Here is a 17907-nt window from a genome sequence, read left to right on the forward strand (position 1 = left end):
AAATTAAGTCTCCTCTCTCAAAAAATAAAGATTTTGCCTTTTTAAAAAAAATTTGAGTTATCACTTTGACTAAATGAATGATTTATTTTAAAATAACTTATGATCCTATATTGTCATATTAAATATTTTAAACTTCTGACATTTGACAGACTTTCCAAAATTAAGTTGTAAAATTAGTACTTTGACTTCATATATTTATTAATAATAGGTCTCCTGAAGTCCAAAAGAGACATATTTGACTTATTTGGTAAAGTCATGTAGGAAGCACTGTCAAATAAACAATGATATTTAACCTTCTTTGGATTATATTATATTTATGTGAATGTGTTATTAGTATGTGTTCTAAAAATATATGCAATTCCTGTGATTCTAATATGTCTTAGTAGATGTTGTCAATAGTAATTATGATTATTATGTAAAATTGCTGTATGCCACAGAAGAAACCAAATTTACTTGTCAATGGTGTCTTTAACCATGGCTGTTCTAAGATTTTTTGTCATCCACAATTGTTGTTGTACTTTAATCCTTTTATAGGACAGTTTGTAATCAGCTATAGAACTCTGAAGAGTACTCCTAAAAAATAAGTTTTTGATAAATTTAGATATAGCATCATTGGAATAGATAGGAAAAATTCCAGGCCTCCCATGGAGAGTTCATGTATTCATAAGTCTTGGTGATCCAATATTGAGCAGAACATGGAGTTAACTGCATGGACCAAACTAATAGAAGATTGAAATAATCTTGTATAAGATTTTGTTTAAAACATTTGCTGATTGTTTTATTTTCAGAGTCAAGAAAACTTTCCTTTTAAGCTATTTACAGCTTTAACAATTTAATAAAGTGATTTCAGTAAATTTAGTAAAATTTGTTCTTATGAGCAAAATTTAAAATATAATTCCTTTCTCTCAACCTAATTTCTCCAAAATTTGAAAACTATTTTGAGAGTATTCTTAATTTGGGCAATATAATTATTTGTATAAGTTTAATAAGAATACATTTTCTTTTATCACAGGAGATAATTGGAGACACTATTTATCTTACCAAGGCCTTGACTGGAATGACATTTTCCAATTGCCTTGAGAAAAGGAGGCTGACCTATAGAGCCAATAAAAGCCCCTTGGAAAAACTAGCCCCATATCTTATCCTTTACAGGGTCATGACCTGTGATAAGTAAAGAATGTCACTTTTTTGACTGGTGCAGGAACTCCAAGTTTTCTTGAGACCTCAGAAAGAGAAGCATTCACCCAATTCACATATGTATCTGCAGGCACAGATAAATCCTTGTCTAGGCTTCAGGCATTTATAAAGGTCTAATCTTACATTTGTTGTGCAAAAAGTTCCAGCAAAGTCAATTCACAAAAAGAGAGAGAGCCCCTATATGGCAAATGATTATTCTTGTTGCACTTTACACAAATAATCAAACCAAGGATAAAAGTACTAAAATTTATTTTACCAATAAATTGGTCCTACTATGATTTTCTGTTTAATAAAACTGGGGAATTGAGAAAAAAAATTATGCTTTTATAAACTATAGTACCTGTTATTTGATTCTAGTCTTGCCTAAGGTTTATCAGCTTTTATTATTTTCTACAATTTAGACTAAATTCTAAAATTTTTCCTGGCTACAAGTCTCCAAATAATGTTTTCAATTTTTTCTTTCTTTTCTCCTTTCCTTTCATTTTCCTTTTCCCCCTATTTTCCAATTTGAAACTACTAAATATTAAACTGTGATTTTCGTAAGCCAGGGAAACGCAAACTAGGCAACTTAAACTTCAGAAGAAAATAACAGAAATCTATTTATACACATAAACCATTTTCATACCTGCCTACTGACAATACTTCAGAGTAATATGGCCTACATCAGTTTTCCAGGATTGTTCTTTTTACTATGTATTTGTCTCTCTTCCTTCTCCTATTTTTTTTCTTTGCAGGACATAAGATTTCACAATGAGCATTCCTAATAATATGGGATCTATTGGTCTAGGAATAAACCATCATAGCCATGAGAGATCAGACAAAATGCAAGACCAGGGAGTAACTTTCTTCTAAAATGCTTTCTTCAAAAGATTTTAAAAGGAAAAAGGCAGGGGTGTGAAAGGAAAATAAAAACTTGAGACCCCAATTCACTACGACAAAAGAAACAAAATTAAGCTAAAAGCTGAGTTCTACAAAAAGATGCCTTTCCTTAAGCAGATAGCTACAGATAAAAGGTTAAATCTTTCCACAAGTAGCTAGTCTATGTTCACCTTATCTTGTGTAAAGTGTCCATTTACTGAGCACAAGACAAATAAATAATTGACCATTCCCTTACCTGCTAGTTTTTCTCTTGCGACACGTGTATTCAGTAATGTGACCATACATTCCCATTTTCTCCTCCAGCCTGCTTTTCCCCTTTAAGTATTTAAGCCCTCAAAATCACCTTTGGAGAAAGGCCTAGGCCTGTCTCCTGAGTGCATCCTTCACCTGGATAAGGTAAACTTCCAAATTGATTGAGACCTATATGAAGTATTTTTTGGTTTACAACCCAATCTCTGTGGCCCTATTCAACTGGATAGGACTAAAACTGTGAGTAAATTTATATATGTGTGTGTATATATATATAAAATATATATTTTATATTATATATATATATCACTAAAAGGTGACTATGATTAGTTTCTTGATTTCTTCAAAGACTTCTCTGTGGGGATTAACAGGCGTTGACATGGATTCCAGGGTTTTCAATTCAAAACAGAGGTGACTGCAGTCAAATAACTCTACTGAGTCTTGGTTTCTTCATTTAGCACTATGCTACTTTTTCCCTGTTTATGAAAATGCCAATACAATTTAATGCCTCATAATTTTGTGACAAAAGCAAAAGGCAGAATTATTACCTTTGCCAATTTGCAAATGAAAAATTAAGTGGTCTTCCCAAGTCATCAATTAGATTTTTGGACTAGGTCTTTTGACTATTACAGATCTCTTTTCCATCAGCCTCCATTACACAGGTTATCAGAATTCATAACAATGCTATTCTTTAACAAAAGAATATTTAAATAGATCAAGATTGTAAAGTGATTCATAAGACATTAATCTTCTAGAATTATAAGTCAATTCTAAGAAGATTTTTAGATGTTATTTATTACATATCTTTTTTCATTTTAATTATATTTATAGGTGTCTCTTGATCTATCAAGAACCAAAGGGAAGATACCAAAATATTTCTAAATGTTCCACATTAATAAACTCTTTGCTTTCCTTCTAAGATCTGGAACACAACAATAATGCCCACTGTCACCACTGTTATTTAACATAGTAGTGTTAACTACTAAAATAATATAGTTAACACTGCTTATTATGTTAAATAACACTATGTTATTTAACATAGTTAACATAGTCCTGGTGTTGGATACAAAAGAAATTCCTCTTCAAAGGTCTGGCTTGTTCAGCTCTTTGTTCTTTGTTCCCTACTTCCAAGGCCAAACTAATTTCCTTATCCTTTGTGCCTCCCTGTCTTGGTTTCAGTAAACAACTTTCCTGCCAGTCCTTATCTACAGAGCACACATCTGTTACCCACTCAGTAAATTACCTCTCCCATTGCCACAACTCTTCTCTCCAAAACTGCCCTTCCTGCCAGTGTAACCACATTCCTATACCTTTCAAGTTAGCCCGTCGGGTTCAACTTAGATTGTGCGGTCCAACTCCAGCCAGTGGAGGCAGGACACAGTAGCAGGGACAAACTACATAAGAAACTAAAACCCCTTCACTCCTTTGTTCAGTGTGCTCTCCTGGTGACCAAACCTGCAAGCAGCACCCTTCTGCAGAAGTAAATTTGCCTTGCTGAGAAATCCTTTAAGTGCTCGTTTTCTTTGTGACTCCGAGCTTTACTTTCAACACCTAGCTAGAGCAATCAGACAAGAGAAAGAAGAAAAGGGCATCCAAATTGGAAAAGAAGAAGTCAAATTACTCTTGTTTGTAGATTATATGATCCTATATTTGGAAAATCCTGAAGACTCCACAAAATTATTAGAACTGATAAACAAATTCAGTAAAGTTGCAGGATATAAAATCAACATACAAAACTCAGTAGCATTTCTACATGCCAATAGTAAACAACGTGACAAAAAAATACAAAAGCAATCTCATTTACAATAGCCACACATAAAATTAAATGTCTAGGTATTAATTTAACCAAAGAAGTGAAAAATCTCTATAATGAAAACTATAAAACACTCTTGAAAGAAATTGATGAAGACATCTAAAAATGTAAAAATATTCCATGTTCATGGTTTGGAAGAATGAATATTCTTCAAATGTCCATAATACCCAAAGCCATCTATGAATTCAATGCAATCCCTATCAAAATACCAATGACATTCTTCACAGAGATAGAAAAATCAATCCTAAAATTTATATGGAACCATAAGAGACACAGAATAGCCAGAGGTATCCTAAGCAAAAAGAACAAAACTGGAGGAATCACATTACCTGACTTCAAATTATACTACAGGGTGGCTGGGTACGGTGGCCGGGTGCCGGTAATCCCAGCACTTTGGGAGGCCAAGGCAGGCAGATCATGAGGTCAGGAGATCAGGAGATCTAGACCATCCTGGCTAACACAGTGAAACCCCATCTCTACTAAAAATAAAAATAAAAAAAATTAGCTGGGCATGGTGGTAGGCACCTGTAGTCCCAGCTACTTGGGAGGCTGATGCAGGAGAATGGCATGAACCCAGCAGGTGGGGCTTGCAGTGAGCCAAGATTGTGCCACTGCACTCCAGTCTGGGCAACAGAATGAGACTCCATCCCCCCCCCACCAAAAAAAAAAATATATATATATACATATATATATACACACTACACAGTTATAGTAACCAAAACAGCATGGTACTGGCATATAAACAGACACATAGACCAGTAGATCAGAATAGAGAACCCAGAAACAAATCCACACACCTACAGTGAACTCATTTTTGACAAAGGTACCAGGAACATTCACTGGGGAAAAGACAGTCTCTTCAATAAATGGTGCTAGGATGAAACTAGACCCCTATGTCTAGCCATATACAAAACGAATCAAAATGAATTAAAGATTTAAATCTAAAGACCTCAACCCATAAAACTACCTCAAGAAAATATTGCGGAAACTCTCCAGGACATTGGTGTGGGCAAAAATTTCTTTAGCAAATTTCTTACCCTAGAAACACAGGCAACCAAAGAAAAATTGACAAATGGGATCACATCTAGTCAAAAAGTTTCTGCATAGAAAACGATACAATCAACAAAGTGAAGAGACAACCCACAGAGTAGGAGAAAATATTTGTAAACTACCCATTTGTCAAGGAATTAATCACCAGAGTATCTAAGTAGCTCAAACAACTCTACAAGACAAAATCTAATAATCTGATCAAAAGGTAGGCAAAACATTTCAATATACATCTCTCAAAAGAAGACATACAAATAGCACACAGGCAAAGGAAGAAGTATTCAACATCACTGATCATCAGATAAATGCAAATAAATACTACAATGAGATATTATCTCACCCCCAGTTAAATGGCTTATATACCAAAGACAGGCAATAACAAATGCTGGTGAGGTTGTGGAGTAAAGGGAATTCCTTGTACACTGTTGGTGGCAATGTAAATTAGTAGGACCACTATGAAGAACAGTTTGGAGGTTCCTCAAGAAACTAAAAATTGAGCTACTATGTGATAAAGCAATCCCACTCCTGGGTATATACCCAAAATAAAGGGAATCAGTTTACCTAAGATTATCTGTACTTCCATGTTTGTTGCAGCACTGTTTACAATAGCCGAGATTTGGAAGCAATGTAAGTGTCCATCGACAGATGAATGCATAAAAAAAGTGTGACATATACACAATGGAGTACTACTCAGCTATAGAAAGAATGAAATCCAGTCATTTGCAACAAAATGAATTGAACTGGAGATCATTATGTTAACTGAAATAAGCCAGGCACAAAAAGACAAACATTGCATATTCTTACTTATTTGTGGGATCTAACCATCAAAACAATTGAATTCATGGACGCGGTGAGTAGAAAGATGGTTACCAGAGGCTGGAAAGGGTGGTGTACGTGTGGGGGTGGGGGGATGGGGATGATTCATGGGTACAAAAAATAGCTAAAAAGAATGAATAAGACCTACTATTTGATAGCACAAAGGGTGACTATAGTCAATTACTTAACTGTACCTTTTAAAATAAAGAGTATAATTGAATGATGTGCAATTCAATGAATAAAGGCTTGAGGGAATGGATGCTGCATTCTTCCTTATTTGCTTATTTCACATTGCATGCCTGTACCAAAGCATCTCATGTACCCCATAAACGTATATACCTACTACATACCCACAGAAATTAAAAATTAAAAAAGTAAATAAACTTTTATACATCAAAAAACTCTAGCAAAGAAATACCTCAATCAGATTAAAAACTGATTTAAATCAATATAGGGATTATTTTGTTAATATTTTAATGTATGCTTCAGTGGAAAATTGTAATATGAGATATAATGTTCTTTTGAAAATTAGTGGTCTTTCTATACATAAACATTTTCCATTAACTTATTTTAGTTTGAAAATACAAAACCCATTCTACCTTGAATCCATTGCAGCGTCTTGTTTTCTTTTTCTCTGAAGATTCTGACTCTGCTGTTTTATTCAAATGTTGATGTGGGTCCATGATTAAACTACAGATACCATGTGAATGTTTTTAATTGTTGCTGATGCTTGGTTTGAAATGATCACCTGTTAAATAAGAAAAAGTATAATTTATTTTACTTTAACAATATACAATTTAAAAATAGGAAAAGCCACAAGCTCAATATCAATCAACCATTCTCTAATATTCATTCAGGGCCTGCTATTTCCTGACCACAGGATTAGGGCAATGCTGGACACAGAGGAGGAAAGACAGACATAAACTCTGAGCCTAAAGAGATTATAATTTACTTAGAAAATAATTTTATAGAGAGAAATTTGATTTGAAACAAGTAAATAATATAAAACCACACACTAGATTGTATGAACAAAATTTTAAATTATAGAAATTAAAATTTTATATTTTCTACATATCCAGATTACAAGATTTATGAAAGCACATTTATGTTTATGTTATCCTTATAAGTTTATAAAGTGACAGATGGTGTCTTGCACATAGTGGATACTCAAAATGGGTTGAAAAATAATGTAAATAATAATAATTAGGATAGCCTCAGTCAGTTTCATAGAGGAGATACCTATGGAACCAGGTTCAAAAAGCAGAAAAGTTTGGATTTGTTTAAAAGAGCAAAATGTATTCCAAGTATCTCTCAGAGAGACTTTGGCCATGCTTGACCTTACCATCATAATGATCTTACCATATTTGGGGTTTATCCATTTATTTTTCAAGAGAAAAAGAGAAAAATACAATGCATGTAGTTGGAAAAATCCAAAAAAAAAAGAAAAGAAAAGAAAAGCGAAAGAGTCTTCCTATAATCCTTTGATCCCCTATAATCCAGAAATCTGATAACGCAAGTTTTTTTTTTTTTTTTTATTTTTTTTTTTTGACGGAGTCTCACTCTGTCGCCCAGGCTGTGAGCACAGTGCATGATCTCGGCTCACTGCAACATCTGCCTCCGGGTTCATGCCATTCTCCTGCCTCAGCCTTCCAAGCAGCTGGGACCACAGGTGCAGGCGCCTGCCACCACGCCTGGCTAATTTTTTTGTACTCTTAGTAGAGACAGGGTTTCACTATGTTAGCCAGGATGGTCTCGATCTCCTGACCTCGTGAGCCGCCCCTCTTGGCCTCCCAAAGTGCTGGGATTACAGGCGGGAGTCACCGTGCCCGCCCTGATATGCGTTTTTAATTAAATACATAATATTTTCCCTTTTAATATAAATGTAAGCATACCAGTACCATTGCACTCTGCCTTTTTATCTTCTGTATATACTTTACATTAATAAAAGTCCTACTCATTTTGCTTATGGTAGCAGGGTATTCTATTCTTCATAATATATGTAACTAGTTCCATATTGATAACTATTAGGTTATATCTAATTATTTCATATTAGAAAATGTTCTTAATATGTCATATGTCATTTTATTTGTGTGTGGTCATATCTGTAGGATACATTCCTACAAGTGAAGTTTTGAAGTGAAGGCATATGAGAAATCATAAGTTTGAGAGTTATTAAGCCCCTATTTTAAAAACCAGTAAAATGAGTCAACTTTTTATGTCAGTTGATTCTTTTATATAGGAAAGTGGATTATTTATAGAGGTTTAGAGATGTATTATTGTTCAATATATGTGCATGACACATATTTACATATATAAAATATATAAGCAGATACATAACATAGATACGGGTATATGTTATGTATATAGCACATATACGTAGATATATGCTATGTAGCTGCTTATATAGATACCTTAGATATGTGAATATCTAAGTATGTAAATATCTAAGATATCTAAGTGTCCGATTTGTAATAGTATACTGATTATACAATACGTATGATATAGGTTATAGGTTATATGTACAATTGATTGTCACTTTCTGCAATAATTTTGTTCCATAAAGTTGCTGGGAACACTGAATTTGCAAATATTAATCTGTCATTCCTAGAAGAGATACAGGTTTAGGTGACTGTGCCTTTGGTCACAACATTTTCATCAACGGATCAATACATAACTTAATACATAATGTCTTATGTATGTTTTTGTTCAAAGACACTTTAGTATATACTGTTGATTCATTAACATTGAATTAGTGGCCAATAGCACTGTAGTTCATGCCTGAAGGAAACTTACATAACATATGTACCTCTTCTGTCAGGCACTCTTGGAGGAAGGAACATGGAACAACACTTCAGGGCTATGCTTGATGCCAACTTAAAACAGTAAACTCAGCATCACAAAGCACAACTATGGAAACAATGTGGCGATAAATACACTGTGAAGTTTATAGTATGGGAGCTGAGACAGGAGGGCAAGAGATTCACTTTGTTCCACCTCAACCAAAACAGAGCAACTCAAATTTTTCGCCACTCTGCTCATGCATGCCAATGATCACAAAAGTCCAGCAGTATTCATTTTGGTGTCACAAATAAATTTTAGGGTTTAGACAAATTTTCTAATACAGAATCTGTGAATAATGAAGATCTACTGCATATTTTATGCATTAATTTACTCAACAAGGGTTTATTGATTCTCTATTATAAATGTATAAAAACCATAATATGTATCATGCATATTTAGTGAATAATGCATGAATATGGAAATAATAAATATCTAAAGATAATATCACTTATGTATATGTGACTGTATATAAATATACTCATGAATGCAGAAACCCATACCTGTGTATCGCTAAGAGAAGTTCAATTATTCTACTTTTTGTATGTGTTTTGTAGGTGAGGTGAGGAAAAAATCAATAGTTTGGTGGTCTCAAGGTAATAAGCAGCCCCTTAATAAATTTACACCACTTTTTCCACGAATATCTCTTTCTGTTTTCTTTCTTCATAATTTGAAAGTTGGAAGATACTTTTTACCAATTAATTCTATAATTGCAAATCTTTCTGAATGACTTGCAAAATAGATAGTCTTCCTTCAGCTTTAGACTTTTCTTTGTCTTTATACTAAACAAATATTCTTGATGACTTGAAGACTATTATCTCACCACTCAAGCCTTGTTTCTTTCAATTGATTAACTTCTAGTTGTCTTCCAGTTTGCTTTCTTTCCTATGCGTATCATGTCCATTCTTGGAATCATTCAAAGATCCCTCTTACAACAAAAATAAAACTTACACTTCCTATTTGAGAGTCTTCACAACCTAAATCAATCCTTGTTTTCAGTCCCATTCCCAATACAACCATAAGCACTTGCAGACTTATGGAACCACTGTCCCAAGAAGAAAGCTCTCTATCTTTATGTATATGTCTTCCATTCCTGGAATGTCCTTCCCTATCTCTTGGCTGTAATGCAGCTCCAAATCACACCACTTTAATGTTTCCCTATTTACCTCCAGTTGAAATAACCTCTCTCATCCTTCTGTACCACTGGAGAACATACTTGAATAATCATTACTTTTTTCTGTTATTTCCCCTACTTTCCAAGACAACTATTACACACCTCTCTCTTTTATGTTCAGATAAAATACTTAGCCAGAAAAATAGGAAATGTGGGCACTTGGTTCCTTATCTCTCAGAAAGGTTAAATTGTATCAAGTAGGCCGAGCGCAGTGGCTCACGCCTACAATCCCAGCACTTTGGGAGGCTGAGGTGGGCAGATCACCTGATGTTGGAAGTTCGAGACCAGCCTGACCAACATGGAGAAAACCCTGTTTCTACTAAAAATACAAAGTTAGCTGGGTGTGGTAGAATACACGCACATGCCTGTAATCCCAGCTACTCTGGAGGCTGAGGCAGGAGAATCACTTGAACCCACAAGGACTAGGTTGTGGTGAGCCGAGATTGTGCCATTGCACTCCAGCCCGGGCAACAAGAGCAAAACTCCTTCTCAAAAAAAGGAAAAAAAGTATCAAGTAAGTACAACGTACCTAGGAAACTGGAATATCAATTTAGTCTTGAATAAATACCACACTTTTTACTTCACTGTAGCATTTTAAGCCTTCTTTAGAAGCATTTAATATATTTTGCTCTGAACATATTATTTCTGAATTCCAAATTATTGACATAAATTTTGAGGACCCAATATGTTTATAAGATAGAGCCACAGGCATTTGGATATAGCATTACAACTCTTCCCTGAACAGAACAGGTCAGTTCTTCATAGCTTGATTGGGCTGAAGTAGACGGCAGAATCTTACCAGCCTCTGCTTATTTCTGTTAAGCTTTTCATATTTAAGGGATTATAGAAAACCAGTGCAGGTCAAGTGACCCAGTTTCTAGCATGTATCTATGGAACTGAGGTGGATAAAGGGGAAAACAGCATTTCTGAACTTCTTATATTGTTCAGAGGAGACACTTTCTGCATCCCCACCTTACTTTCACAATAAAAACAATTGTCTTATCAGGGAAGCCACCCTCCTGAATGGGTGAAGGGGACCAATACTTACTGAGCTGTTGACTCTTTCCAAGAGCTGTGTTCAGAAGATTTTTTTATCTTATTTGAACAGAGATAAAAAGGTTATCTAGAATATCTCTTTCCCCTCACCCTAAATCAAACTTGAGTTGAATGGAGGAAAGTGACGTGATTGACTTTGAAACACATTTTCCACCCTCCACCCAACCACTCCGACTTACTCAGTTAAAGTGAAGTCAAAGAAATAGGGAGCCTGGTATAGTAATTCTACACAGTTTATGCAAATAATTGTCTTACAGTGTATTTTAAGAGAGTAACTAGAAGTCCATCCTTTCAGACTTCATGTTTCATTTGTTTAGAAAGCAATAGAAATAGGACTTCAATCTTTATTTTTCACTCTATAAAGGTACGATTTACTCTAATTTATCTTTGAGTACATAAATCTGAGGGTCTTCTATTTCTAGAAGGGATAATTACTAGGCTTTTAGGGCTCAGAACACTAAGTGTGAAGAAGATGCAGAGCATAAAATTTGTAATATTTATCATAACTACCAAAACATTTTCACTGAAATTTGTTAAAATTTCTTACACAAAAGGAATGTTTTAATTAGACAACCTCGACAGTACTTACCTGAACTTTGAATGCTACAGCAACTGCTACAAGTCCATCCTTTTTCTGATGTTAAAGTCTCACTTTAAAAGGTTAGTTGGCTTTTGTTTGTTTGTTTTATGAGTCCAATGATGATTAACCATCTTATTAGGTCAATGTCCTAGACAAATAGAAAAAAATTACCTAGCTAATTCTAGGAGTTCAACGCAGAGGCCTATCTTTTAAAGATTATATCAATAATTTCTCAGAATGTACACATTATTTTATATTAACATTAGAAAATAAATTATTTCTGGGAATGACTTATTTCTTATTCAATTAAGTTGGTTGCATAAGATTTTTTCTTTAGAAATACAAACACAACACATTATCCAAAGTATTTAAAGCTGCTCCAAATAGAAAATAAGTCAAGGCGATTTTTAAAAATGTCCCTACAGGTTATTAGCATTCAGAAAATAAAACATACCCTCTCTGCTTGTTACATGTGTATGGATCTAATATGACATACATGGACACTGGATATCTCACATGGAATACTAAATTGCCAATTAATTACAAGACTATTCTTCTAAATGACAAAAATCAAGACTGGTTTGTATGATATATTCCTTACATCAAAGCTTAAAGGAAGAATGGTCTCCTTCTATTGACTTGGTTTTTAGAGAATGGAAGACCTTGACTCAGTTGAAACTTTTCTTGAGTAAAGATGAAGTCAAATTAATTCAGTAACTCAAACATATTTGACTCCCTACTATATCTCAGGCATATGGCTGTGTTTTAGAAGTGTATTATAATAATATAAATAATAAACAGACTCTTCTCTCACATGAATATATATACACACACATGCATGAGTGTATGTATATATGTATGTATGTGTATGTGTATGTGTATGTGTATGTATATAGCAAAGAGAGAATGCATGTATGAAAACATTGTTACCCCTTATCACTGACAGGACAGTTGTTGATACAGTTGCAGCAATATGTATTTAATTCTATATTACAGTTATTTGATAGATTAGGTTTTGTTTTTTGTTTTTTTTTTTTTTTTTTTTTTGAGACGGAGTCTCACTCTGTCGCCCAGGCTGGGGTACGGTGGCACAATCTCAGCTCACTGCAAGCTCTGTTTCCCGGCTTCATGCAATTCTCCTGCCTCATCCTCCCGAGTAGCTAGGACTACAGGCACCCACCAGCAAGCCCGGGTAATTTTTTTGTATTTTTAGTAGAGATGGGGTTTCACCATGTTAGCCAGGATGGTCTCAATCTCCTGACCTCGTGATCCACCTGACTCAGCCTCCCAAAGGGCTGGGATTACAGGCATGAGCACCCCGCACCTGGCCTAGATTAGTTATACACCTAGTTAATTCATGGAAGTATTAGAACAATGAAAGGAACCAGAGTGTGGAGGGAGAGAAGGATTAGAAAATGTGGGGAACACTGAAATGTAGACCTGGGGCAGGGAAAATTAGAAGTAGGCTCCCGAACACCCCTCTGTTGAGTCAGAATCTACTGGGGAGCCTTTGTCAAAAGTGCCGTTCAGCCCCATACCCAAGAGATTCTGACTCAGGAGTTCGGAGATTATGTTTTTAAATAAGCACTTAGAATAATTTTTACATACTGTCAGCTTTTGAGAACCCTTATAGCAGAGATACTAAACATTTATTATCAATTTTATGGCTTTTCTTTTATTCAGAGTAGAAAGACAGTTTGGGTGTTCTCATGCTAATGGTTTTCTCGTCACGCGTCCATTTCATTCAAGACACATCAATTTCATTTGGGACAAATATGTGCATAGAATGAAGATAAAATAGTACAAATTAACTGAGAAACTTTCTAACTCCTGAACTAAAGCTATCAGTGGTAAAATTCTGGAATGTTTTCAGAAGTCAAAGAGCATTCTCTGTGCCCTTTCTCCTTCCTACATAAGTAATTAGACTTCCCTGTTTGTGGGACTTGTGGAAAAAATAAGAGTGATCAGAGGAAAGACATTGCAACACTTTTCTCAATATAAATATTATGCTAACAGCCAGGGATCAATAGAACTCCAAATTTGTTTAAAACCATCTGCTTATGTTTGTTGTTGCAATAATCATCACAGTTCTGATGAAATATTATGGACTTTGAAGTCTGATAAACTTTGATACCAATGTCTCTGCTACTTGACAGCAGTATAAACTTCGGTAGGTTGTTTCACCATTCTAAGCATCAATGCTTTCATCCATTAAGTGGGAAGGCTATAGTTGTGATAAGGATTTGCTCTCTGTAAACTGCCTCACCTAGTACCTCGCACATTATAGATTCGATACCTAAATAGAGTCATTGTGTGGAGTTTGCATATTGTCAATTTTTAAAACAGTTAATTCATATTAAAAGAGTAAAAGTCAAGTCTCTGAGACATGTCCCCAGCAATTTTTCCTAATAGTGTTTAGTCTCAGACTCTCAGATGGGTACTGGGTGCATATCCCAAGAAGGAGACTTCAGGCTCAGAGCAGACCTGCCATTGCCTACTCACCTCACTTTCCTTAGCTGGTCAAGAGGTAATTACAGAAAGCTGCACTCCCTGGAAAGAACCCCTATGTCTCCATACCCACTAATGGTCAAAGTTCTGGCATCATTAGTTCTGCCATCTAATCTTATGGCAATTATCTCTCTTACTGGCAGTCACCACCGTAAGAAGGTAGGCGCCAGGTGCGGTGGCTCATGCCTGTAATTCCAGTACTTTGGGAGGCTGAGGCAGGTGGATCACAAGGTCACGAGATTGAGACCGTCCTGGCCAACACGGTGAAACCCTCTCTCTATTAAAAATACAAAAAATTAGCCAGATGTGGTGGCACGTACCTGTAATCCCAGCTACTCAGGAAGCTGAGGAGGAGAATCGCTTGAACCTGGGAGGCGAAGGTTGCAGTGAGCCAAGATCACACCACTGCACTCCAGCCTGGGTGACAGAGTGAGCCTCCATCTCAAAAAAAAAAAAAGGTAGGAAATTCCTGATCACTCATCACCTCTTGTCTAATCCCAGCGTGGCTATGCACATTTTTGCTTTTGCTCCCGTCTCCTATCTCTCTCCCAATCCTGAGCCAAAACTCTTTTCTTGAGCTTTCTGGAATGCATAACTAATAACGAATTAAATTCTCCATACTTTCAGCCTCTTGTAAGAGTTATTCTGTTTCTGTTTTTCCCTAACTCTAACTTGGCCCTTCGCTGCCTCTTCTGCAGCCGTGATAAATGTGGGTTGCTTTATGTTCCATATTGCTCCAACCCAGACGACTGGTTTCCAATTTGCCTTACTTTGCGACCTTCTTCTCATTTTCCCACGCTTTAACCTCAGAATTTATAGTTTTGAATCTCATATCAAAAGATTCTACCATTTATTCTTCTTCTTGAGATCACGAACAAATCCTCAATCACTCTCACTCACTTCACAACAATTTTAGTGCTTGGTTCAAAGGAAATCTGTCAAAATATTACTTCTGTTTTAATTATTGGTGATTTCAATGATCATGAAAATAATCGTTTTAATTCTCTAACTACTTGGTTTTCTTTTAACCCTCTCTTCTCCAATGATCTTACCTTCCACTTAGTCTTATGGACATATCGTAGACATCACCATATCAATAACAGCAAGCCCTCCTTAATATCAGTTTCAAGGAATGGAGGACTACTGCCTATCTTTCTAGCTCACACATCAATAACAGCAAGCCCTCCTTAATATCAGTTTCAAGGAATGGAGCACTACGGCCTATCTTTCTAGCTCACACTCAGTAGTACCCTGGATACAACAATGCTTTCACTGACTAATATCTATAATCTATAGGTTAATTTTGCCACAGATTTCACTGTTTCTTATCTCTTTCTGCCTGTTCACCCACGGAGTGGATGGAGCTGAAGAAAATCCAGCAACCATGCTGACTTTAAATTTATTATCATGAAGCCAAAATTGACCTTTTATTTTGCCTAAAAGTCACAGTTGTTTTTTGTTTGTTTGTTTGTTTTCTAATCCGTGTCATTCATTTTCTGAGTAACTGTTTTGTACCTTCATCTCACTCCTCAAAATTCTAACATGTGGTTTCCTCTCTCTACCTTCAGCTGATGACCTATTTAACTGCCAAAAATAAAGAAGAAACCTTCCAAAAGCTCCCTGGACCACATCTATATAGGAATAGCTTTAGTGACACATGTTCCACCTTGACGAATGTCCATGTGTAAGCTAAGGCCAACCTACACTTGTGTATCAGATTGCCTCCTTTCCTTGTGTTGCCAAGGATATCACTTTCCCCTTTCTAAAGAAATATCCCCAGCAATAGGTTAGGACGCTGTCATTTTCCCATCTCTCAACATCTCTCTTTGGCTTCCACTCTTTATATTGATATTGCCCAATTTCTGTGCAATTTTTACAGAAAAAAAAAGTCTCATTTATAATTCTTGTTTTCACTCTCTCTCCTCACATTCTCTCTTGAACACACACCTATCAGGTTTTTGCCCCCAACTTCCTAATAGAGTTATTCCTCCTAAGTCACAAGTTACCTAACTGCAACATGCAATGATCCTCATCTCATTTGAACTATTCACAGCATTTTTCAGAGCTGAGGATTCCCTCCCCTGGCAATACTTTCCAGGGAACTATTCTTTGTGGTTTGCCTCGTAACTTTTGCTAACTTCTCCATTTACGTGTCCTTTACTAATTTTTTTTTTCTTTTTTCATTTCTTAGGCTTCTTAATTGAAGCATTTCAGTATTCAACTTTTGCGTGTATGTGTATGATCTTGTCTAGTCTCACGTCTTAAAATATCATCTCTACATTCGTAATTTCAAAATTTGTATCTGTGGCCAAAGACTTACTCCTGAACTTTAGATTTATCTCATCTCCTCACCAGTTCCCTGTATATCTGTAATAGGAATCTCATACTTAACATTTTCTGAACAGGTATCCTCATCTTCCTTTCTCAAACCTCTCCTCCTGGAATATCCTTATTTTAGTACAGGCAATTCTATCCTTCCAGTTGTACATACACATGCAAAATATTGAAATAATTCCTGTTCCTCTGTTGGTCATGCTCATATCAGGCTCAAATTTCAAATCATACCCACAATCTGACTACTTTCAACACCTGCACAAGTTTTACCCTGGTCCGAATTATTGCAATACCCTCAAACTTGTACCTCAGCTTGTCCCCTGACCTCTCACAGCCCTGCTTCCCCAACCTCACTCCCCTGTGTAAATCTGAAAACAGCAGCCAGAGTCATCATGTCAAAACAAGTCATATCATGTCACTGCTTTGCACAGAAACCCATCCCCTCCCCACCAGTGGCTACCCACATCGCTTAGCATAAAATCTAAAGAACAACCTGAAGGCCCTATAAAGTATACCTCCAAAACTGAGCATCTTTGATTCTGTTGTTCTTTCTGTCTGAAATGTTCTTTCCCAATAGCTGCATAGCTCACTCCCTCACCATGTTCTAGTACCCACAAAAAATGACACTTTCTCAGTGAGGACTTCTGTGACCATTTTTTAATAATTACTCCCTCTGACATGCAATGTACCTTTTTTGCTACTTAAATTTTCTCATTATTTATCAGACTATGATTTTTGCTCACATATTTTGTTTATTGTCAGCCTTCATTTGCCTCAGCAGCTATAAATTTATACTACTGAGTAAGCTCTAGAAGTTCAAGGATGCGTTTTTCTCTTTTTTTGTTCATTGCTGTATCCTCTGTGTCTAGAATAGTATCTATCCCCTAGCAGATACTCAATAAATATTTTAAAGGAATATATAGATTAAATTTCCATTTTAAACAACTTATAGCAACTAAGTGATATTAAAACCAAGATTTAATCTGGAATAATATTTAAAATGGTAAGGAAGTTGGCTATAATTGTATATGACACAGTTATCCCATTTATCAATTGTCATAATATTAAAAAGTTGAAAACAGTCAACAATTCATTTTTCTAAAGAGTCAGACATGACTCTGATGCACACTACGTTAAGAAATTCTCGGCCGGGCGCGGTGGCTCACGCCTGTAATCCCAGCACTTTGGGAGGCCGAGGCAGGCGGATCACAAGGTCAGGAGATCGAGACCACAGTGAAACCCCGTCTCTACTAAAATACAAAAAAATTAACCGGGCGCTGTGGCGGGCGCCTGTAGTCCCAGCTACTCAGGAGGCTGAGGCAGGAGAATGGTGTGAACCCAAGAAGCGGAGCTTGCAGTGAGCCGAGATCGCGCCACTGCACTCCAGCCTGGGTGACAGAGCAAGACTCCGGGTCG

At 35.9% G+C, this 17907-nt stretch overlaps 1 protein-coding gene across 3 annotated transcripts in view; it reads right to left on the minus strand.

Annotated features, from left to right (window-relative positions):
• SLCO1B3 (solute carrier organic anion transporter family member 1B3) overlaps positions 1-11743 on the minus strand; it is a 114337-nt gene extending 102594 nt beyond the window's left edge. For 2 of the 3 annotated variants that reach the window (XR_001888470.1, XM_017888637.1), the window contains exons 1-2: positions 11659-11743; positions 6601-6749 (exon numbers count right to left, since the gene is read on the minus strand). Coding sequence is in view for 2 of the 3 variants with exons in the window: in XM_017888637.1 (XP_017744126.1) it covers positions 6601-6684 (84 nt within the window). In the remaining variant the exon portion in view is untranslated. Of the gene's footprint in view, positions 1-6600; positions 6750-11061; positions 11149-11658 lie in introns of those variants that run through there. The other variant, XM_017888638.1, reaches the window with a different exon arrangement.
• Positions 11744-17907: the final 6164 nt, after the last annotated feature.

This window comes from Rhinopithecus bieti, unplaced genomic scaffold (genome assembly GCF_001698545.2).
Source record: "Rhinopithecus bieti isolate Rb0 unplaced genomic scaffold, ASM169854v2 scaffold_15769, whole genome shotgun sequence".
Taxonomy (NCBI): Eukaryota; Metazoa; Chordata; class Mammalia; order Primates; family Cercopithecidae; genus Rhinopithecus; species Rhinopithecus bieti.